Raw genomic sequence first — 22,323 nt, 5'->3', positions numbered from 1 at the left:
CAAATTTCCTAACCCATGGTGTGCTCTACACAGTCTGAAAACTTCTTGTGAAATTATTTAACAATTCGAAAAATTCTGCCCACTAGCCAACCATTTCTTCACCTACTACGTCGAGGAAATCTGTAGACAATTATAAACAATACCAAAAGTTTTGAAACGCTTCTAAACTTGCATATGAAATTTGCCTTCAGCCACTTGAGTCTTAGGAGGTATGACTGGGGTTCATTTTAAATCAAACCACTAATTGATATTGATACCTACTTTTCCAGTGAAGACACGTGAAGAAATTCGTCCAACTTTATTCTGATACCTACATTATAATAAGTTCCTAAAAATTACCTAAGAAGAGTCCAGTCATATGAAACACCAAGGGATAATTGTGTGTTGTACATGTATTTGTAAAAATTGTGCGATTTTCCTCTTTTTACAACTCGGAAAAAGTTGTATCATCAAAGTTACTTTCTGAAAATTGAATAAACTTTCTTTTGAATCCGGTCCTGTTCTATTTAACAGTCAATGATGGATGTATGAGCTAATACTGGTAGACCAGAAAAGAAGATATATACATTAACCTCAAATTTCAGTTGTCAACATTCAACCGTTTTTTTGTAATAAGTTAACAAAACGGATCTTTAAGGTAAAAGGGTCAAAGGATCACGCCTTATATTCCTTTTTATTGTGTTACTCTTTCTAGGCAAATATAGCTAATATGGAAGAATGCTTAAGACAAAATTTTCATTCAAAGTACTGTTATTAGCTGCTATATTAATTTTTACGGTTTATGTATTTTTATACGACAAAACTTCAGCACAAGTTTTAAATAAGTTAAATGATGTTCCTAAGAATGCAGAAAGAACATCCACAACTTTATTTAAAAGGGATCCTGAATATAACTTGTGGCTTGTTTTTACTAGAACAACAAAACATTCCACCCTGACATACAAGTTTGAACATCTCATTACAAACTTACTTAACATATCAAAAGTACCATTAAACGTTCATATAGTGGTAGACAATAATTCAAAATCAATAGCTGAAGAAATTATATTAGAAAAATGTAGGCAGGCCAACAGAACTATTCGTTATGATTTTTATAATATTACAACAACTGCTGCATTAATTGATGATATTGTGCAAGTTATGTCACCTCATTTCAGCTCTAAACCAGGTAGGAAGTATATAAAAATATATGAGTGTAATACACATTCTATCAATTTTACAAAAATATATACGATTTCATGATAATAATAATTACCTAAAATACTTATATTAGATTGTTTTTTTAAGGAACCTATTACAGTGGTGCTCTTTTTTACCTTTCATTAGGACTTTATAGGTTTGCACCTATAAATGAAACAACAGCAATAATGTTGGACTGCGATTTGTACTTTAAGGATGATATCAATCTCTTATTTCACCAATTTCAGAGGTAAAAACAAAACGCTTTATATAAGGAAATTTTTGTTAGCATTTATATTTTTTAGTTTTAATTCATCAGTACTGTTTGGTTTAGCACCTGAATTGTCTCCAGTTTATAGACATATTCTTACAAAGTACAGAATGAATCACAAAACCCCTTTTGGTGAATACTATCATTCATATGAACTTTTTAACAGCAATCATTCGCATGGTTTTCAAGGATATAACACTGGGGTTATTTTATTAAATATAACTGCAATTCGCAATTCAAAAGAATATCTAAATTTGATTTCATCTGAGTATGTAGGAAATTTAACTCAGAAATATAAATTTAAGGGGCATCTAGGTGATCAAGATTTTTATACTTTACTAGGGTACGAAAGGCCTGATTTATTTAAAACGTTAAGTTGCGGTTTTAACAGACAACTTTGCACTTGGTGGAAAGACCACGGTTACAGTGACGTTTTTAAACATTATTTTAAATGTAATGAGCACATAACAGTATTACATGGTAATTGTCATTCCAAAATACCAAATTCAAAATGAAATATTTGGTGAAGTGCCGTCTTTTTTAAAGAAGATTAGTGGATTTATACAAAATGTTTTTATTATAATCGTTTTACTCCATTTATTAAACAACTTAATAGTGAGTAAAAACAGTGCAATATTTTTTATGAATGAATTAAAATTGTAATTTTTTAGTGTTTTTTATACGTATTTTATATATATATCTATTTAATTGCATTTAATATCTTTAAAAGTGGATAACAGCATTAATTTCTTACAGTATTGTTTTTGAAAATAATATATAATTGGTCTGTGATACAGAATGGGATAATCTTTTAGCCTTTTTGTTTGTAATAGTATTGCTTTTTATACAATAAACTATTTTTGATAAATAACTTTTTGTTTGTTTAAAGCTAACCCATAATATTCGTCGATTTTTTCTCGTATGTTAATCTCGTACAGGATTATAATTAGTTTAGGTATATGGTTTGTGAAGTGTTCAAAGTTATGTGGGTTGCCTATTAAAATAACAATTTTGGCCTTTTTGGTACATTTAGAAGTGGTAAAAGGGCTGCCTATGTATTAGGATACCTTTTGTCTATCCCGTAATTTAAAAAATGGTATAAGTGTAAATATATGGGCTACATATAGAAGTTATATATGTAGTTAATTAAAGGAGAGTATCAATATGGATATATTTCTTTAATTTTTTATAAGTAGAATATACCTATCTGCTGTTTTATAAGATAAATAAGTGTTGTAAAGTAAGAATACATACAATGCAATAATTTCTTTAAAGTACGCTAAATTAGATTGGTATGTTATCTATTTTTTATAAACGTTTCATCGTAGGTATTTCATATAAATCACTAGACAGAAGCAACTTTAGTATGTTTGGGAAGAAGTTTACTTAAAAACAAAATTAATTTGCTTTTTAATTTTGGAGCGGAAATTATGCTTTGATACTAGTCCTTTTCCGCCCTACGGGAAATGTAGCAAAAATTCATGTTGTGTTAAATACTCTTTGAAGTATACGCAACACCTTGGTTCTTTGTTTCATAGTTTATAAGGTACTAGTTCTTCCCCCTGCCCCCGGCCATTTTTATTGCTTCACTATGATGTAGTGTCGGCCATCATTCTTTTCTAATTGTTGCAGTTGTCGGCCATCATTCTTTTCTAATTGTTGCAGTTGTCGGCCATCATTCTTTTTCAATTGTTGACGCATTGTCACTGATGTCGGCCATTATGGTTTTTTAATAGTAATCAATGATTCAAATTTAAAGGGATTGTTTGTAAATTGCTGATACTAACTTTCATTAACGTAATACTACTTTGCCCTGTGCTGACAGAACTCATCATTTTTTTTAATTGTTGCTGTTGTCGGCCATCATTCTTTTTCAATTGTTGTCGCATTGTCACTGATGTCGGCCATTATGGTTTTTTAATAGTAATCAATGATTCAAATTTAAAGGGATTGTTTGTAAATTGCTGATACTAACTTTCATTAACGTAATACTACTTTGCCCTGTGCTGACAGAACTCATAATTTTTTTTATATATAATATACCACTAAAAGGCGGTTAATTCTGGAAACATGTTTACGCACAATTCTGTTTTATAATGAAATTAAATAATTACATATGGTTACCAGGCTTCGAGCTAAGTGTGGGTAATTCTCGCATGTAAATCAGCTTCCTGCAGACTGAATTATGTTTACACCGTATTTTATAGCAATTATTTAATTCAGTTTTACGCTGGACAACATTGTTAGATTGTTTGTGTTGCGTTCACGATTTTCAAAGTTGCTACAATCGGCTTGTATATAAAAATAATTACCTTGCGGGGGCTTAATTCTTGTACTTACACATAATAATAATGGACAACATCCTTATAACATCTGAAATGGTTCATACAAAAAAATAACAGATATTAAACCTTAATGCTTTTGTTTTTCATAATTTCCGCTATTTTTGACGGCACTAGAGAGGGTTAATATTAAGGGTAAACTAAATTTTTATATAATTTGTTTTAATTTGGCAATAAAACGTAAATTAGAAGAGAAGTGTGTAATACTTTATTACAATGAAATACAATGTGTAAAACATTTTGTTTAAACATTAGGTACGTAGAAAATTTGTGCGTTAGTTTAATAGTGTAATATTTTTTTATATATGCATATATAAGTACATATATATATATATGATTATAGTTTGTAGGCATTCCTAATCATTTCCAAAAAATAGTCATCGTTATCAACAAGGACGCTAATGCCGCTGTAGTAATTTAAAAATTCTTCTTTTGTAACACGTCCATCACGGCTGGCATCTTGTTCAAAATTGCCCAAAAATTTCGTCAGTATTTCGTCTTCGGTTTTCTTGCCGGCTATAAAATCGGGATGCTTTTTGGCAGTATAAACATCTTTCTTTATATAAGGAAATTTTTGTTAGCATTTATATTTTTTAGTTTTAATTCATCAGTACTGTTTGGTTTAGCACCTGAATTGTCTCCAGTTTATAGACATATTCTTACAAAGTACAGAATGAATCACAAAACCCCTTTTGGTGAATACTATCATTCATATGAACTTTTTAACAGCAATCATTCGCATGGTTTTCAAGGATATAACACTGGGGTTATTTTATTAAATATAACTGCAATTCGCAATTCAAAAGAATATCTAAATTTGATTTCNAATATTTGAAATTGTAGATTCGCTTGGCACTTGGTGAAACATTTTTATAAAATTAAAGTAAAGGAATGAAAACACTTGAAAATGGTTTAAACACTGAAACGATCGTCAGAGAAATAAATGAACATTGTGAAACTTGCCAAGTGTTTTAATTCCTTTACTTTAAGTTCCGCATTTGATTTTTTTTATATTTTTATCACTGCGATGTTCTCGCGGATTGGGGCATGACGATTCTATAGTTCATTAAAAAAAAAAGGCATAATTGATTACCCTAATCGCAATGAAAAATTCGTCCAAGTTAACACCACCGCTTTGGTCTTGGTCAAACTTGTTGAATACGTCTTTGGCTTCTGCGTCGGTAATTTTCAGTCCAGCTTCCCGCAACCCGTCAGTAAATTCCCGACTGTTCAGCTGTTTGTTTCCGTCTTCATCCATCCTCCTAAACATCCTCCCTAGTGACAAGATCCCGTTGACTCCACGGGAAAGGCATAACAACCGAATTCTTTCAACCGGATCCATATTTGCACCTTGAGCTTCTAATCTATTCACACTTCCTTTTATGAGTTCTTCTTCTTTTGATAAATCGAGATTTTGGGTCTCACTCATTACACTGAAATAGGAATATTGATTTAAAGACCCTAACGACCTGTTTAATTTAGAATGAAACTGAAGGAATTGTTTCTTTTGTACTGTAAAGAAGGTTTCGAAATACTTACCCATCCAGACTCATAATGTGGATTTTTTTGTTTAACGTAGGAAAAACGTGTACCTCATGCAAACAACTGATAAACAATTTTATCTACAACTGCGATCTAGTGCTACTTTATTTTATGAAATCGATTTGGCTTGTAAAAAATTCATAGTAGGCGTAAGTGCGGTGCACCTCTTTAAAGTAGGGTAGGTAATGTAATTGTTGTTTATAAAAGCCAGTCAGTTAAATGTACGACCCAGTAAAAATTACTGTAATTTGTTTCGCTAATGGAAAATCGTTGCTTTTGTCTTATTATCATCTTAAATTAATCGTTCTGATACCAAATAATTGAGGCGAACTATTAACCACAATCCAATTCCTATATTACTTTGATTATCGGCTTGTATTATCAATAACGTTAACCAGAAACCGGCAAAATCGGATTATCCAACAAACTTATTTTTTATTAAATAGGATAAACGAAAAAATAACTTACTTTTTAAATCGCCCATCATTTTTCACTTACGTTCGTTATTGCGATTGTTGTGAACCTATACTTACGACTACTTCACAAAATTAACGAGAATTGTTCGAGTTCATGAAAATTTTATTAGTCATACCTGTGTGTCAATAAAATTGTAGAAAAGGCGAAAGCGGCAATCATTTTGTCGTTGAAGGCTGTCTACTTTTAAGGAAAAAAGGCAATTTTAAGACCAACTGTTTTATTTTACTGTACAACGGCGTATGTTATTAGAACTGTTGGAAATATTGCTACAATTTTGTTTATATATGAGCGCAAAAGTATCTGCACTCATACGTAACAATTTAACATACAACTAAACACCATGTGATATATTTGTTCTTTAACAAAGATGAAACCGGCAAATGTTACCTTGAACTGACCATTGCCAGCCATACAAAGCATTTTTAACCGGTTCGAATCATATAGAGCAAGGATACAATATAAATATTTTTATATTTAGGTTTGTTATTTATACTTTATGACCAGGTTCTTTAACCTGGGGGTCCACTGTGGTCTACGTAATATCCAATTAATCTAATAATTTGTAAACTGGACGTGAGCGAAGCAACTCAATGATCTAGTTCCAATAAAAAGTGTTTTTACCACATCCCTACCGAAAGTACGATATTTTCCCCTGATTTCAGGGACAAAAGCGCAACATTCCCTCCCGAATAATAAATCGCATTTACTTAATATCAGCGAGTGGTGGTTTACAATGTTCAATACTTTCCTAATACGGAATAAATAACAGAGCGAATATAAAGATATGAGATGAAAAATTAGAAGAAGTGACTGATTTTAGGTACCTAGGAAGTCAGATAAGTCAGGACGGAAGGAGTAGTAGGGATCTAAAGCAAAGGAGAGCGCAGGGTCGAATCGCTTTCAATTAAAAGGAGTCACTTCTATGCTCGCGAACGGTTAATTTAGAAATTCGAAAAAGGTTTTTAAAGGCTTATGTTTTGAACGAGGCGCTGTACGGGTGCGAAACATGGACAGTAGGCGCGGTGGAAAAGAAGCGTTCGAAATGTGGTGTTACAGGCGAATGATGAGGATACCATGGAAAGAGAAGGGTAGATATGAAGAGGTATTAGAAAGAATAGGGGAACAGAAGACTTTATGGAAGTCAATAAGAAATAGGCGAGATAGTTTAATAGGACACCTTCTCAGACATGAAGATCTAGTCAGAGACATATTAGAGGCAGAAACGTGGGTTAGGAGGGGTAGAGGTAGACCTAGATTAGATTACTGTACATACATACATACTTGTACTATGAAGTACTGATGACAAAATAGATGCGACTTTCTTGCCCAATAAAAATGTTGCACTATATAATCCCTGAAATCAGTAAAAGTCGTACTTTCGAGCCAGAGGTAAAAAATTGTATGCGGGTCTTGCAAAGAAAGTATGGCAGCCGCTCCCTAGAATTCACACCCTGGAGAAAATGCTGGTCGAAAAGGACCCGTGAGATTTTTGAAAGTTGTCTGCGACTACAAAATGGATTTTTAATTCTCCATAAGAAAAGAATGACAAATACTTTGGACATTTTCGTGTGTATATGTCTCAAGAGTGAAAAAGATACACGAATTTGAGAAAAATCCATCAAAAAGAGAAGGTTTTGTGACAGTGTTTGGAAGCTGATAAACTAACCATGATGAACAAGTGTATCTGACCGTTTTTATAGAGAATGTTATGCTCTTTTCATTTGTGGTTAGTTCGTGTTTGCGTGTCTTTGTTTTCGAAATATATATAAATGAAAATCTCTTTTGGAAACTAAAAAGTCCAATGAGCCCCTAGTAAATATAAAAATAAGAGCTCTGCGTGAATCAGAATTCTTCTTTTTAATATCAAACTTGCAAGTATTAAAATTCTTGAAATGAAGGAAAAATTACATAGAATAGTTACAATTAATAAGAAATTAATTATTTCGATAGATAGCTTAATTGAGTTTCTTCTAGCAACGTTTTGGACCTTACCGAATAGATTTCAATCTTCAGGACCGTAAAATTTCAGTAAATCAAATAAAAAGTTCTGATAACATCCAATAAAACTATCTTTTATGGGCAAACTTAATAATAGCACTATAAATTTTACTTTTATCATTTAGTATATACTATATGAAAAAAACTCCAGTTTCCGTGACAGTAGTGAGAATTACAACAAACATTTATCAATTTTTAATTAACAGTCAAGTCATGCAACCTCATCATTTCATGCAGAAAGTATCGAAATTACTGTTATTACTGATAGATGGAGGAAAGTGAAAAGGAATATATAATTTGTGTAGCGCTCTTACACTTTTTTACTGAAATAGAAGTCAATAGTTGTTCGTATATTAATAAGCTGATAAATCTTCTTTTTGTTTTCAGGTAGCAGCAATTGGATATATTTTTCTCGAAGACAAAACGTCATGGTAAAATCCTTGAAGGTATGTTTAATTTATTTATGAGTTATTTTTTAAGTTAAGCTCCAATTTGAAATATGAGTACATGTATGTCATGTAAAATAAATAGATAAATCGATATAAAAAACAAAGTATACGCTATAAATACAAAAAAAAAACTTTTAGGTGCGTTACATTTATTCTTTGGAACTTTGAGAAGAGAATTCTTTTCGAAACAAGAAACGTATTTTTCAAATAGCATAATATTAAAAATTTTAAAACCATATGGAAAATCGTTGCTTTTGTCTTATTATCATCTTAAATTAATCGTTCTGATACCAAATAATTGAGGCGAACTATTAACCACAATCCAATTCCTATATTACTTTGATTATCGGCTTGTATTATCAATAACGTTAACCAGAAACCGGCAAAATCGGATTATCCAACAATCTTATTTTTTATTAAATAGGATAAACGAAAAAATAACTTACTTTTTAAATCGCCCATCATTTTTCACTTACGTTCGTTATTGCGATTGTTGTGAACCTATACTTACGACTACTTCACAAAATTAACGAGAATTGTTCGAGTTCATGAAAATTTTATTAGTCATACCTGTGTGTCAATAAAATTGTAGAAAAGGCGAAAGCGGCAATCATTTTGTCGTTGAAGGCTGTCTACTTTTAAGGAAAAAAGGCAATTTTAAGACCAACTGTTTTATTTTACTGTACAACGGCGTATGTTATTAGAACTGTTGGAAATATTGCTACAATTTTGTTTATATATGAGCGCAAAAGTATCTGCACTCATACGTAACAATTTAACATACAACTAAACACCATGTGATATATTTGTTCTTTAACAAAGATGAAACCGGCAAATGTTACCTTGAACTGACCATTGCCAGCCATACAAAGCATTTTTAACCGGTTCGAATCATATAGAGCAAGGATACAATATAAATATTTTTATATTTAGGTTTGTTATTTATACTTTATGACCAGGTTCTTTAACCTGGGGGTCCACTGTGGTCTACGTAATATCCAATTAATCTAATAATTTGTAAACTGGACGTGAGCGAAGCAACTCAATGATCTAGTTCCAATAAAAAGTGTTTTTACCACATCCCTACCGAAAGTACGATATTTTCCCCTGATTTCAGGGACAAAAGCGCAACATTCCCTCCCGAATAATAAATCGCATTTACTTAATATCAGCGAGTGGTGGTTTACAATGTTCAATACTTTCCTAATACGGAATAAATAACAGAGCGAATATAAAGATATGAGACGTAAAATTAGAAGAAGTGACTGATTTTAGGTACCTAGGAAGTCAGATAAGTCAGGACGGAAGGAGTAGTAGGGATATAAAGCAAAGGAGAGCGCAGGGTCGAATCGCTCTCAATTAAAAGGAGTCACTTCTGTGCTCGCGAACGGTTAATTTAGAAATTCGAAAAAGGTTTTTAAAGATTTATGTTTTGAACGAGGCGCTGTACGGGTGCGAAACATGGACAGTAGGCGCGGTGGAAAAGAAGCGTTCGAAATGTGGTGTTACAGGCGAATGATGAGGATACCATGGAAAGAGAAGGGTAGATATGAAGAGGTATTAGAAAGAATAGGGGAACAGAAGACTCTATGGAAGTCAATAAGAAATAGGCGAGATAGTTTAATAGGACACCTTCTCAGACATGAAGATCTAGTNAGGAGATCGGGCTGAAACTATAGCTACAAGCTATCCAAGGATGGTACTATAGAATGTCACCTCAAGGTAGGCCTAGTGGCGTCATCTCTTGGTTAGGCCGGAAACTTATCAATCCACCCTCGTACATTCACATTTGTTTTATTTGCAATTATAAAACCTTTATGGACAGTTTTAATTAAAAATTAAATAGTTTGATGAAATGGTAACTATTAAAAAGACAATAATAATTATTTAGATTATAACTTTGGTCTTCTGTTCATTTGTAATAGGTACTTGTGTTGAATTCAATATTACTTTTTAATGCAAAAAATTTATATAAACCATATCCAGTGTAAGGGACGGTTTAAACATCTTTAGAACTACTGCAAAATTACCTGAAGAAGTCGACATGTAAGTTGACAAAATCTTGTATTTAATGTTAGTAAATTGATTAAAAATGACATATTACAACCTGTTGACTATTGTATACTCAGATCACCACAAAGGAACTCATTTATGCACTACTTTTTAATATTCTGTTGTCACATTATTTGCTATCGAGCTTAAGTTAATTATATATTTAAATATTGTTTCGATTGTTTAATAGGAATATTACACAAACCTTGGACATCATGTGCAGTTGGAGAGTGATTGTAGTAATCCACATTTCATCCCAGTATGAAGCAATACCTTTTTATTAACTGGAAGCAGAAACAACAAGGGCAAGTAACAAACTTTTATTTTAAAGGATAAAACGAAAAGGCTTGGCAAAGTGATAATTATTTTAACTCATAATTACTATTTTTTTTTTCGAAATACTTTCTCTTTTTTTTTTAGGATTTATTTATTAAAAAGGAAAGACAATTCCTAATACATATTTGTAGTAATTCAAAGGCACTTTATATTCATATGCACATTGGAAAAATTTAATAAAGGGTCAGTATCAAAAGTATAAAGCTTTCAATTGTTTTAATGCTATCCATAACATTTTGTCTGACAGTCCGAAATAATCATAAAATTATTATTTTAATGATTTTGGTGTTTGTTATTTATTAAGAAACGTTTCGCTAAGAGAATTTATTACAGGTACTTTTTAGCTTCTGCAATAAAAGACAGTGCGTGAATAATTGATAATTTCAGATGTAACGCACTTTTTCGTTAAAAAGCAAATATTTTTTCAAATTTTTCTTGGCTCATTTATATCGATTTAAAAAATTCAGTATTTTTGTATTTTTATTGCCACGGAAACCGGTTTTAAATGTTACAATGTTTGATTAATTATCAGTATGCAATCGAATTTACATTAGTGCGTGTATGGTTGCATATTATGTAGAGTTCCTTTTGCACTAATATGAAACTGGAAAATTTTGAGTAAGATTTTAGCTCTTAATAATTTAAAAATCGAACCTTGCGTTTATTTTCCTTACTAAAATTTGATTCAGTAATCAATTATTAACATATCAATTTTCGAGTTGCTGTAAATGTAATACATATAAATAAAAGATAATGTAAATATACTTTAATCCACTAAGTACCTATTGCAATCATATAAAACAAAATTTCATTACATTGCAGCTGTAACTGAATATCTGCACATGACACAAACCATTTTTGTTTTGAAGAATAAGTTATTCCTTTGTCTCCATTTGGCCTCAAAGAAGAGTCATAAAAAGGACTTCCTCCCATGGAAATACGTTAACGATCAGAGCGGATTGCCGAAGAATGAATTTGTGACATGTAATTGGTTACTGTTTGGGGGCATTAAAGGTTGTAGGACTGAAAGGTAAGAAAAATTTTTGAGAATATTTTTAGGGCTTTAATTGGTTCATTACATAATCGCAGTAAATAAAATTTCTTGAATTATACAATTAATATAATTAATTAATTTATATTAATTACACTTTATTAATCTGTTGCCATTTTTCACAGCTAATTCAAGTAATAATACATAATTAAGTTAATATAATTACATTTTATTAATCTGTTGTCAATTTGGTTAACAAAAGACGTCTCAGATTGTCCATCATTTAATTAGGATTGTAGGTAATTGTGAATTTCGGTTTATCCTATTTTTTTTCTAAAAAGGTCCGTTTGACTCTGCTACGTTTTGCTGATTTTGCCACTAAAACTCATTGAAAACGTAGATTTACCCTTCCAACCCCCAATTTAAAAACGTTTTTATTTCATGATTATTAATATTTTAAACTCTTGATTTTTAAAAGTCGATTCTTTAATAGTAGAACTGCAATTACAGTCTGACGCTCAGAATACTTTGCAGTGAAGTGGGTTGTCTATGTCAAGGGCGAACAATTCCAGTGTATTTAAAATTGTATTTATTTTAAATTCAAATTATCATGGTACCAATGTTACAGTGCGAGTCGAAACTTGTAAGCAAATAAATTTTTGGATTTTAATACAATAATCTGATTTTATTTGGTATATAAGCAGTCTATGAAAATAATTATGATTTTACGACACTTAACTCTGTTAATGTAAATGAATTTTTTCACTTTGTTTTGTATATTTCTTTAATGTGGGGGCAATAAACTGGTAAGTAACAGTATCAATTAAAAATAGTAAATGAGGCCCCAGAGAGTTCTATCTGTTAGACATTTGTAACTTGCTTCAATAGACAACTTTTAAACAACGTTTCAGAAATGGCATAAGTTAAAACAGCAGAATTAATGTGGAACTGATCTTTTTATCAGTCGAAATGGTACTAATTTAGTTGCTTAAAGTGATAATTAGTTACTTTTTCTTGTCTGTTTCTATAGATTGTTCAACCAGTGAAAAGGAATAACAGTTAAATTTGATGTTTTGCAACATTATGCAGTTAATTTTAGCCCTGAAAATGTGAGGCAGTTAGAAATTAATTTAGTTGCCATTTTTAATAATTATCTATTTTCCACAGTATAAATTGATATTATGGTGCGGTTATGATGTTTAAACATTAGTTGAACCTTGTATTATGCACGTTATTTATTAAGGAAGCTAAATTAATTGTATCTGAATACTGTTTCATAAGATTTCATTTTACAGGAACATTAGAAGAACTCTAGATTTTGTTTAAATTATTAACATTGGTTGTATCAATTAAAAATAGTAAATGAGGTCAAATAGACAACTTTTAAACGACTTTTCAGAAAAGGCAGATGCATAGAATTAATGTGGAACTTTTTCATTAGTGTGAATGTTACCGATTTACTAGGTTTAAAAGTGGGAATTAATTACGTTTTCTTGCCCATTTCTATAGATTGTCTAACAAGTTAGAAGGAATTGGTGCTACAAAAACAATTGATGCTTTTAATGTCTTCACCTTGAGGAATTATGCAGTTAATTTTGCCCCTGAGAGTGGGAGGCAATTGGAAATTAGTTTGGAAGCCACTGGAAACAACAAATTATCTGGAGTGGCGTCCCTCCTAGATTTGGTTTGCTCATCATACCGGTAGACTTTAGAACGCTACTTTCTACAATTGGTGAAGGTGAGAATACAAGACGTAACTAATATTAATTGCTCTTTATTAATTTTATTAATTTGTAATGGCATTTCTTTAAACTATTATCTATTGGCCACAGTATAAATTAATATTGTGACGTATGTATAGTATTTCTTTTAAATATCTATTGCCTGCAACATCTGTGGAATTTCGTTTAACATGTATCTACGGTATTTTAATATCTACTGTCTACATTATAAATTAATGTTATATGCATCTATGATTATTTCACATTTGTATGTCAAATGCTATCTGTCATTATGTAACTTGTTTGTTGCCGTTTTATAATTATGCAGTTTTAATTGCTTTTTGGTGTGTGTTTTTAGGTGTTCTTAATTAATAGTGTAATTAATATGGTTTTTGTCCATTTCTGCAAATTATCCAAGGAATGAGAGAGAATTAAAATTCAGTTTGGTCATACTGAAACAAGCAATGTCTACATGGGTGTGGTCTTATATTCTTGATTTGCTGGTTTGTCTTCACCTTGCAACATTATACAGTCCATTTTCAACCGACGAGCGAGAGCAACTGGAGATTTATTCGAGTTTCACTGAAATAACAAATTTTCTGCTATGGTATTCATCCTAGATTTTTTTTGCTTTTCACACATGTAAACATACAGTCTACAGTAAATTAAGGTGAGAATACTCAATATATTTAATTTTAATTGCTCTTTATTAATCTGTTACCACCGTATCTGTTTCGGGGCGACGCTGGAGAAGACAAAGAAGACCCCGTAGTTAAAATAGTTCTTTTATCTTGTATGCTCTTATCCAGTGTAGAATTCATTAAGTTGATCTTATTCAAATTAATTTTTTATTTTNATAAAAACATCTACAATCAACAATTACTTCAAATAAAATGAACAAAAATAAGCATGGAAAATAAAAACTAATTCAAATTAACTACAAAAAAACATGCAAAATAAAAAATTAATTTGAATAAGATCAACTTAATGAATTCTACACTGGATAAGAGCATACAAGATAAAAGAACTATTTTAACTACGGGTTCTTCTTTGTCTTGTCCAGCGTCGCCCTGAAACAGATACGGTGGTAATAGATTAATAAAGAGCAATTAAAATTAAATATATTGAGTATTCTCACCTTAATTTACTGTAGACTGTAAGTTTACATGTGTGAAAAGCAAACCAAATCCAGGATGAATACCATAGCAGAAAATTTGTTATTTCAGTGGAACTCGAATAAATCTCCAGTTGCTCTCGCTCGTCGGTTGAAAATGGACTGCATAATGTTGCAAGGTGAAGACAAACCAGCAAATCAAGAGTATAAGACCACACCCATGTAGACATTACTTGTTTCAGTATGACCAAACTGAACTTTAATTCTCTCTCATTCCTTGGATAATCTGCAGAAATGGACAAAAACCATGTTAATTACACTATTAATTAAGAACACCTAAAAACACACACCAAAAAGCAATTAAAACTCCACAATTATAAAATAGCAACAAGCGTCAAGTTACATAATGACAGATAGCATTTGATATTAGTGATGGGTCGTTATTCCGTTAACGTTATTTTGGAACGTTATTTTGTTGCAACGTTCCGGAACGTTACTGTTTATCGTAAAACTCGTTACTGAGGAACGTAAAGTGGCAAGCGCTGCAACACAACAGAATGTCTTTATTACCCCAACTTAATTACAATTTGAAAGTAATCGAAAAAGCCGTTTTGATTTGTTTGAAAATAACGTTATTTAATAACGTTATTTAAAAACGTTATTTTTATTCAAAGTTCCAATTGGCAACGTTATCGAATAGGAATCGTTACGCCCATCACTATTTGATATACAAATGTGAAATAATCATAGATGCATAACGTCAGTTTAAGCTGTGAACAATAGATACATGTTAAACGAAATTCCACAGATGTTGCAGGTAATAGATATTTAAAAGAAATACTATACATATGTCACAATATTAATTTATACTGTGGCCAATAGATAATAGTTTAAAGAAATGCCATTACAAATTAATAAAATTAATAAAGAGCAATTAATATTAGTTACGTCTTGTATTCTCACCTTCACCAATTGTAGAAAGTAGCGTTCTAAAGTCTACCGGTATGATGAGCAAACCAAATCTAGGAGGGACGCCACTCCAGATAATTTGTTGTTTCCAGTGGCTTCCAAACTAATTTCCAATTCTATATGTTAAATACAATTGAATATTTTAGTGCCTACCTAATTAGGCAAATAATTCGAATAAATTTACTTAATTTGAGCGCGTTATCTGCTCCTCCATTAGCTTCACAGAGACATGGAACAATCATTTTACGAATTCTTTGAAGTAAGTGTACATTCATTGTATTCTATATATGATCAGTATATTTGAGAAGCTCTTTAAAATAAAACCCGATATCCATTTCCTAACCCAGTAATCGCAAATATTTACTACTTGATGAAATACAATGATATTTATCCCTTACAACAAAAAAACAATGAAATTATTGTTGCATCCATCTGTCAAGCAGACTGGGAAAATATAAATCAAATTAATGACATTTAATCAATATCGAACGTACCGGGCATTAGACAAAATACAAATTCGTCAAAAAGCATATAAACATAAAAAATTTATACCATTAGTGACAACTAAGCAGTTACAAATAGTACTCAATCACTTTCAACACAAACACGTCTGCAACGAAAAATGCAAAAATTCAAATAAAAATATGTAGCATAGACAATAAATACACAAACGGTAATGTGTAGTAGAAACCATTGAGCTAGACAGATTTCTCTCCACTTCAATGGTAGAAACACACATCATATGCAACCATAAATACACGAGTGTAAATTTTATTGCATACTGATAATTACTCAAAAATTACATTTAAAGTGTCTTCGCGCCTATATTTATATTTTTTAAATCCATAACAGAATGAACTAGCCAAATTTTGAAAAAACATTGCTTTTAACGAAAAAGTGCGTCACATCTGAAGTTATCAATTATTCACGCTTTGCCTCTTATTGCAAAAGCTAAAAATTGTCTGTAATAAATCCCCTGAAATAATATATATTTCCAAAATTAACATAAAAACTTCTAATTCTATTCTATTCTGATTTTCGAAATACCATGTACTACTATCAGATATATTCTATATTTTAATTTTAAAATTGTATGTAAAATTATTCTTAGCAGTTACAGCCTCAGTACTTTGAAAGAATGCCGCCCATTATTTATCGTTTTTGATTATTAAATAGTTTTAAATATTTTTTATTGATTCCATTACATATAGATACACTTAAAGTCGGCCGTGCAGTCAGATTTACTTAATCTAGTTAAAGTAGAATACAGTTTTAGGAGTCAAACAATATTTTGTACGATAGATATTTGAAGACATACTTTAGTTTAGAACAATTATATTGGTACGTTTATATCAATAATTACTTTAAACGATGATTTATTAAATGTCCACAGCGACCAAAGAGCAACAGGCGTAGTGAATTAACCCGGATAAATAAGTTAAAATAAAACTAGTAAAATTCTGAATCTTCATATTTTTTTTCGAAAGCAAATTAACTTTGGATCTCCAAACTTCATAATTTTAAAATTTGTTAGTACTCTAACAATATATGTGAGGATCGATTCACTACACTTATCATCATACGGCCTTTCATTCCTAAAACATAACATTAAAGAAAAGGTGTGTCAATTTGAATATAGAAATATTTTTAAAAAGGATGAACTAATGCTAGATTACAGTACCTCAGTAGTAAATTCATAGTCTAAATTCTAATCTTATTAATCAAAAATTGTAAGTGACCAGAGCGAATTAAAAAACATAATTGTGTAATTGTGGTATAACTAACTTTATTGTTCACCAAATAAATTTTTAATGTAATATTTTAACTGCACGACTCGACTTCAAAATGGGCAATACAAACTCAATGATAACTAAAATTATAGGGGACTAAAGCTGTTTATACTTTTCTCTTCAAAAATCATTCTTTTCAAGCCTACCTAATTTGCATGCGCAACATGCAAAAGGTGCTTTTTGTGTTCATTATCTAAATAAATAAGTAAACTTTTAATACCAGAGATTAACCGTATTGATTTTTATCTATAAAGACCGCGCAAGAACTGGTACGTAAAGCAGAAGTGTGGCCAAAACATAAACAGAAAGAAAAAAATCTACATGTATATATCTAAAAGAAACAAAAACGAAGAAATGGTGTAAAGGCCTAATGTAATGTGTTGTTATCGATCTTTTAGAACATTGGCGAGGTATCTCATGTCAGCCGTGCGATCAGAGGCGTAGAATGCTTCTCGGAGAAGTCCTAGGAGCGGTTCAGGATCTGCAAGACCCGCCTGTTGATTCAGCAGATTTGCAAAGAATGTGTTCCATAACTCTAGCGACATATATCTAAGAAATTGATGTTAAATGACGAATTGTGTAAAAAATAATTACTTATATAATAGTAAGAGTACAAATAGATTTTAGTTATTTTTTTTTCAATAGAAATTTAAAAACTTAAAAATTTGAAAAAATTAAGAAAAGTTAACAGGCAACTATTCATTTTCTACTAATTTTCATTTTTTTTCAAATTGATTAATGGACACGAATAACTCAAAAATCAGAAGGGATTTTAATTGGTTTATAATTATTTTTTTCTCCTTTCAAACAGAATCAATTGTAAACAAAAACCAAAACAGGAGATTGGTACCTGGTAAATCGTTGGGTGATTGACCAGTGTCCATCTTTCTTTTGCAACTGTATGTATTTATCAAAGAGAAGTACATGAGCAGATGCGGCTACACAGAAGAGATCGGTGTGGTAGTTCCACGGTCGCCCGTCGCGCATTTCACAACATACAAAGTCCTCGGTTGTGACACAACGTGTAAACGTGGTACTTTCAGGAAAGAGGGTCATGTCGATGCTGCAACCGAAATCGATCAATTGGAGCGTGATCGTTTGGTCGGGGGCGACAAAGACCAAGAAGTTATCAGGCTTTACGTCCGCGTGTATAATTTTAGCTTTGTGTAGGGCTTGTACAATACTTAGCATCTCCATAGAGAAAAAAATGCAGAAAGGTTCTTTTAAGGTTTTGCCCGTTTTCTGTTTAACTGCATTTGCAACGTCCAACAACGAACCGCAACGGCTGAATTCTGATACCAAAATAGACATCTGATCATCTGCAACAAACAATAAATTCTTTAAGGGTTGATAAAATTTTAATAATCTCAATTAAATATTAAGAAAATTGTAACGGTGAAAATATATAGAATACTAAGAAATTTCAATCTTCACAATCAAACAAACAAAACGACGGGCTGTCCACCTACCTTTTACGTATGAAAATGGCTATTTCTTAGTAATTTCAAAGTTCAAGCCTGTTTTAGCAGAGAATTTTACTGATAAAAACTAATCATACTATTGGTAATGTATGATTCTTCTTTGTTTTAATTTCAGTTTTTAAAGCAGACGCTTCTATTTAATTAACAAAAATTCACGAGATTGCATATGAACCAATTAGTAAGCGACATACGGTACGTATTTTGTTTCATACTGCTACTTCATATTACAACAGGCAAATAAGCAGAAACATATGTCTATTTAATTATGACTTACGTTCACTACTTGAATGCAGTGAAAACGATGTAATCAAGAATAACTTAAATTTTCCAGCACAGGTATTTTAAAATATCAATATCATGATTTCTTTATAATTCCCAGCTCTATAATTTAATAGTCACTTGTCTATATTACAAGTGAATTCAATATTTGCTATTTCTAACTTCGATCAGTACTGTTCCATTGCTTCTTACAGACTACACTGATGACGTACATGCAATCACTCGTGAACATTTGTTGTAAATATTTATCAGCGACCTTAACTAAGCATACAAGGGTAGCTTAATGTAAATTGCACGTTGAAAAAGCAATTGAGCCTTAAAAATAGTCTAAAGGCAGCACTTTCAACGATAGAATATATTACAATTCTGATTCGATTCAGCGCACCAAATATTTTTAGGCAAATCTCTCTTGTTTCTGCGACGTTCAAATGGATTGTAACAAAGAAATTCCATCTTTTTGCATGAACCCTTACAAACATAGTTTTACTTACTAAAGTAGCCGACAGGGACTTGCATGAATCGGTCTCTGAGTGGGTGTTTGGCCAGTCGCGACTGTATTTCTCTACAAATGTAAAACTCCCATTTGTTGGGTGGTTTTTGTATTTTTAATGCAACAACTTCTTTCGTCCTTAAATCGGTTGCTTTATAAACTTGACCATAAGTACCTTTGCCCAGCATCTTTTCTATGAGATACCGATCGTCTCCAATTCTACATGGTTCCTTCTTAATGGTGAATCGAGGAGTACAAAATATTTCTATATAGCCTGCAACAATTTTTTTTTAATTTCCTCACTGTTAAAACGTAAATCCAGTTCAAAAACTGAAAATACGTTTTAAATACATACCTGCAGTGTGGCGATTTGGGAACGCAACGTGTTTTAGAAGAGTTTCAATAACAGTTGATTTGAATGGATCGCTTGGAGCCTACAATGGAGAAGAGTTACAAATTGTAGTTTTGTAGTTTAACTTATTGTAAATAAAATATGTAAGTTAGGATTCTCAACTGCATCTAGATGGAAACAGAATAATTTAACGATTTGCAAATGAAATTCTTATACGAGCATAAAAAGATAAGCAATATTAAAACCATTTGAAAATTTTAATTTTAAAGAAGTTTAACGATTTTACAATTGACTTTTAAAATTGATTTAAAAACGTATTAAGATTCTTTTGAAATCTCAAATTAACTTAATTAAACATAAACATATATAGATACTATTTTCATCTTTACCTGAGATAAGGGCTCTATATGAAGAGGGGCCGGAGGCAATGTGGGAAGTATGTCTGTTACGGGACTGCTTTGACCTGATTCGCATTCCATCAAATCACCTAACAAACTCAATCTGAGGGCCGCATTGGCTTTCATATTTTGTGCTAGATTGAAATTGTAGTTGCTTTCTTCCTCGCTTATCACTGCCATGTTTTCACGCTTTGATTGATTTGACATGACCGATTTGAAAGTTGAGCTTCCGCTAGATGAGCTTGATCTTTGAAATTTCAATTTTTATTATTGGGGTTCAAATAGAAATAATAAATATCACAGATCAAATACTAAAAGTAAATAATGTACGATGTATTATTATTGTTCAAAAAAGCACAAAATCAAATTAATTTTTTAATAGTAAACTATTGAAAATATCTCAATAAAAGAAAAGTTATGGACGTAAAAGATTATTAAAATTAAAGTGAGAAACTTCTATTCAATAAAAAGCAAAATAAATAAGTAAATTAAAAGAATGAACGGAAGTTTTATTATATAGAGATGAGAAAATGTCAAAAATTGCTTTTATCTTCGATTTTAACGTTTTTTTATTTAACAAAAATTTATTTGTTACCTGTAATCTTTCGTAGTTTCTTCAAAAATTGTCGACATGTGTTTTTTCTCGGGTTCAGGTCCGAACAGCATTTTCTTGCTTTGTTTGAGAGTCTCCTCACTAATATCTTTAAGTGGTTCAGTTCGTTTAGATTGCGGAGTGCTAACTTGCATTGCATTCAAATTAACGTTGAACATTTGAGTGTTACAAGAAGCATTTAGATCGGGGAGAATAGGAGGTTCACGATTTCCGATAATTTTGATAGGTGAGTTGCTATCATCTTCGAAAATAGGGATCCTTTTGGCGCCATCGCACGGCTGTGCAGCCGCTGCTACATCTTGACCCCCTCGAGAACCTGTTTCCGCGAGTTCTTCATCGCTTATTATTCTAAAAGGGGGACTTTTCATAGCAGTACCTTTTAACTGAGCGTCGTCTTCGAATATAGCAAATTTTGATGTTCCTTTTATGGGGGGTAAACCTAGAAATTAAATGTTAATAATATATACGTAAAAAAATAATTTTTATTGTTTCTTGTTACTACTCGAGTATGCCGTTGAATTGTCAAAAAAATAATTATTAACCTATTTCCAAAACAATGAATTCCAATCCGAAAATTTCATTGTCTCAAAATAAATGACTCAACCTGTATTATAAAAAAACAATTTTTATTCTCTTGCTTCAACTAAAGTAACATTGCTTGAATATTGTATAATGTTTATTCATTTATTGGTAATACGATATGACGCGTTAAATTGTGAATTAAGAGGGTCATTTTTGAGAATAATGTTTTTGACATAATTCAACAAGTCGTTTCTATAAAGCCTTACTGTTGGAGTCTTCTTCTGTAGTAAACCTCCATAAATCGACCATGTCTTTTCCGAACTCGCTACTCATATTAGGCGACTCCCTATTGACAGGGGTATTAGCTTGCTGAGTACTTAGGTTTGCAAAGCCAGTACCTGCAGGTGACACTATAGTGGCAGTCTGTGCAGTAATCGCTTGCTTCACAGAATGACATGGTGTTCTTGATAGTATGTTGTTATTTTTAGATTTATTGAATGTCGGTTGTTGTGGTTTATGCTGTTGTTGGGGCTGCATTTGAAATTGTTGTGTTGAGAAAGCCATTTGCTGTTGTTGCGGAAATTGATTACTCATATGGAGTTGAGAACGATTGAGGAGGCTCATTGTCTGGTGCTGATCAAAATGATTACTTTGAGGTTGTTGTGATGGTTGAAGATGTTGATTGTGAAATTGTCCAAAACCGCCAGTCATCATAGGCTGTTGTTGACTGAAAATTTCGAAATGTTGCTGCTGTTGTTGTGAATTGTTCATTAATTCGTATGATTTCCTTATAGCGCCTTCCTGTTTAGCCATGCCAACATCAACCTGTTGATATTGAAACTGTTCCGATCTGGGCAAGTAGTTTTGAAAATGTTCATTCTGTGTCTTAAAAATAAAAAAAATGAACAGAAGTACCACCAATCTATATTAATATATTTTTTTAAATTTACTGATAAC

The 22,323-nt window shown here is 31.5% G+C and overlaps 3 protein-coding genes and 2 long non-coding RNA genes across 13 annotated transcripts in view; 2 read left to right on the top strand and 3 right to left on the bottom strand.

The window, feature by feature from the left end:
- The first annotated feature begins 38 nt into the window (after nucleotides 1–38).
- Nucleotides 39–2,261, top strand: LOC108735005 (xyloside xylosyltransferase 1). The gene is made up of 4 exons (XM_018466788.1): nucleotides 39–637; nucleotides 695–1,168; nucleotides 1,288–1,429; nucleotides 1,485–2,261. Exons 2-4 carry the CDS (start codon nucleotides 718–720, stop codon nucleotides 1,963–1,965), a joined length of 1,074 nt encoding a protein of 357 aa, XP_018322290.1. The 5' UTR covers nucleotides 39–637; nucleotides 695–717; the 3' UTR covers nucleotides 1,966–2,261.
- Nucleotides 2,262–3,977: 1,716 nt separating this feature from the next.
- Nucleotides 3,978–9,098, bottom strand: LOC108734992 (calcyphosin-like protein). The gene is made up of 3 exons (XM_025974797.1): nucleotides 8,829–9,098; nucleotides 4,868–5,225; nucleotides 3,978–4,351 (listed from the first exon to the last, which is right to left on the bottom strand). The coding sequence occupies exons 1-3, from the start codon at nucleotides 8,870–8,872 to the stop codon at nucleotides 4,130–4,132; spliced, it is 624 nt and encodes a 207-aa protein (XP_025830582.1). The 5' UTR covers nucleotides 8,873–9,098; the 3' UTR covers nucleotides 3,978–4,129.
- A 1,634-nt stretch (nucleotides 9,099–10,732) lies between these two features.
- On the top strand, nucleotides 10,733–13,754 carry LOC108735017. Its single transcript, XR_003231191.1, has 4 exons — nucleotides 10,733–10,829; nucleotides 11,469–11,676; nucleotides 13,147–13,375; nucleotides 13,717–13,754. It is a non-coding gene; the product is annotated as an uncharacterized LOC108735017 (long non-coding RNA).
- Nucleotides 13,755–14,280: 526 nt separating this feature from the next.
- Nucleotides 14,281–16,158, bottom strand: LOC108735002. 3 transcript variants are annotated; one of them, XR_001937493.2, is made up of 4 exons: nucleotides 15,936–16,158; nucleotides 15,436–15,557; nucleotides 14,497–14,758; nucleotides 14,281–14,428 (listed from the first exon to the last, which is right to left on the bottom strand). It is a non-coding gene; the product is annotated as an uncharacterized LOC108735002 (long non-coding RNA). The 3 variants fall into 3 exon arrangements; XR_001937494.2 differs by having other exon boundaries at nucleotides 15,994–16,080; XR_001937495.2 differs by lacking the exon at nucleotides 15,936–16,158 and adding an exon at nucleotides 15,626–15,914.
- Nucleotides 16,159–16,614: 456 nt separating this feature from the next.
- Nucleotides 16,615–22,323, bottom strand: part of LOC108734991 (probable inactive serine/threonine-protein kinase bub1) — an 11,262-nt gene continuing 5,553 nt past the window's right edge. For 5 of the 7 annotated variants that reach the window (XM_025974788.1, XM_025974789.1, XM_025974792.1 and 2 more), the window contains 7 exons: nucleotides 21,633–22,251; nucleotides 20,827–21,283; nucleotides 20,223–20,478; nucleotides 19,837–19,915; nucleotides 19,483–19,755; nucleotides 18,082–18,550; nucleotides 16,615–17,780 (listed from right to left, as the gene is read on the bottom strand). In XM_025974788.1, the coding sequence (XP_025830573.1) occupies nucleotides 17,615–17,780; nucleotides 18,082–18,550; nucleotides 19,483–19,755; nucleotides 19,837–19,915; nucleotides 20,223–20,478; nucleotides 20,827–21,283; nucleotides 21,633–22,251 (2,319 nt within the window). In that variant the 3' untranslated portion in view covers nucleotides 16,615–17,614. The remainder of the gene's footprint in view (nucleotides 17,781–18,081; nucleotides 18,551–19,482; nucleotides 19,756–19,836; nucleotides 19,916–20,222; nucleotides 20,479–20,826; nucleotides 21,284–21,632; nucleotides 22,252–22,323) is intronic. The other 2 variants (XM_025974790.1, XM_025974791.1) reach the window with 1 other exon arrangement.

Source organism: Agrilus planipennis, unplaced genomic scaffold (assembly GCF_000699045.2).
Source record: "Agrilus planipennis isolate EAB-ADULT unplaced genomic scaffold, Apla_2.0 scaffold124, whole genome shotgun sequence".
NCBI lineage: Eukaryota > Metazoa > Arthropoda > Insecta > Coleoptera > Buprestidae > Agrilus > Agrilus planipennis.
This window is presented reverse-complemented; position numbering and strand designations above follow the sequence as displayed.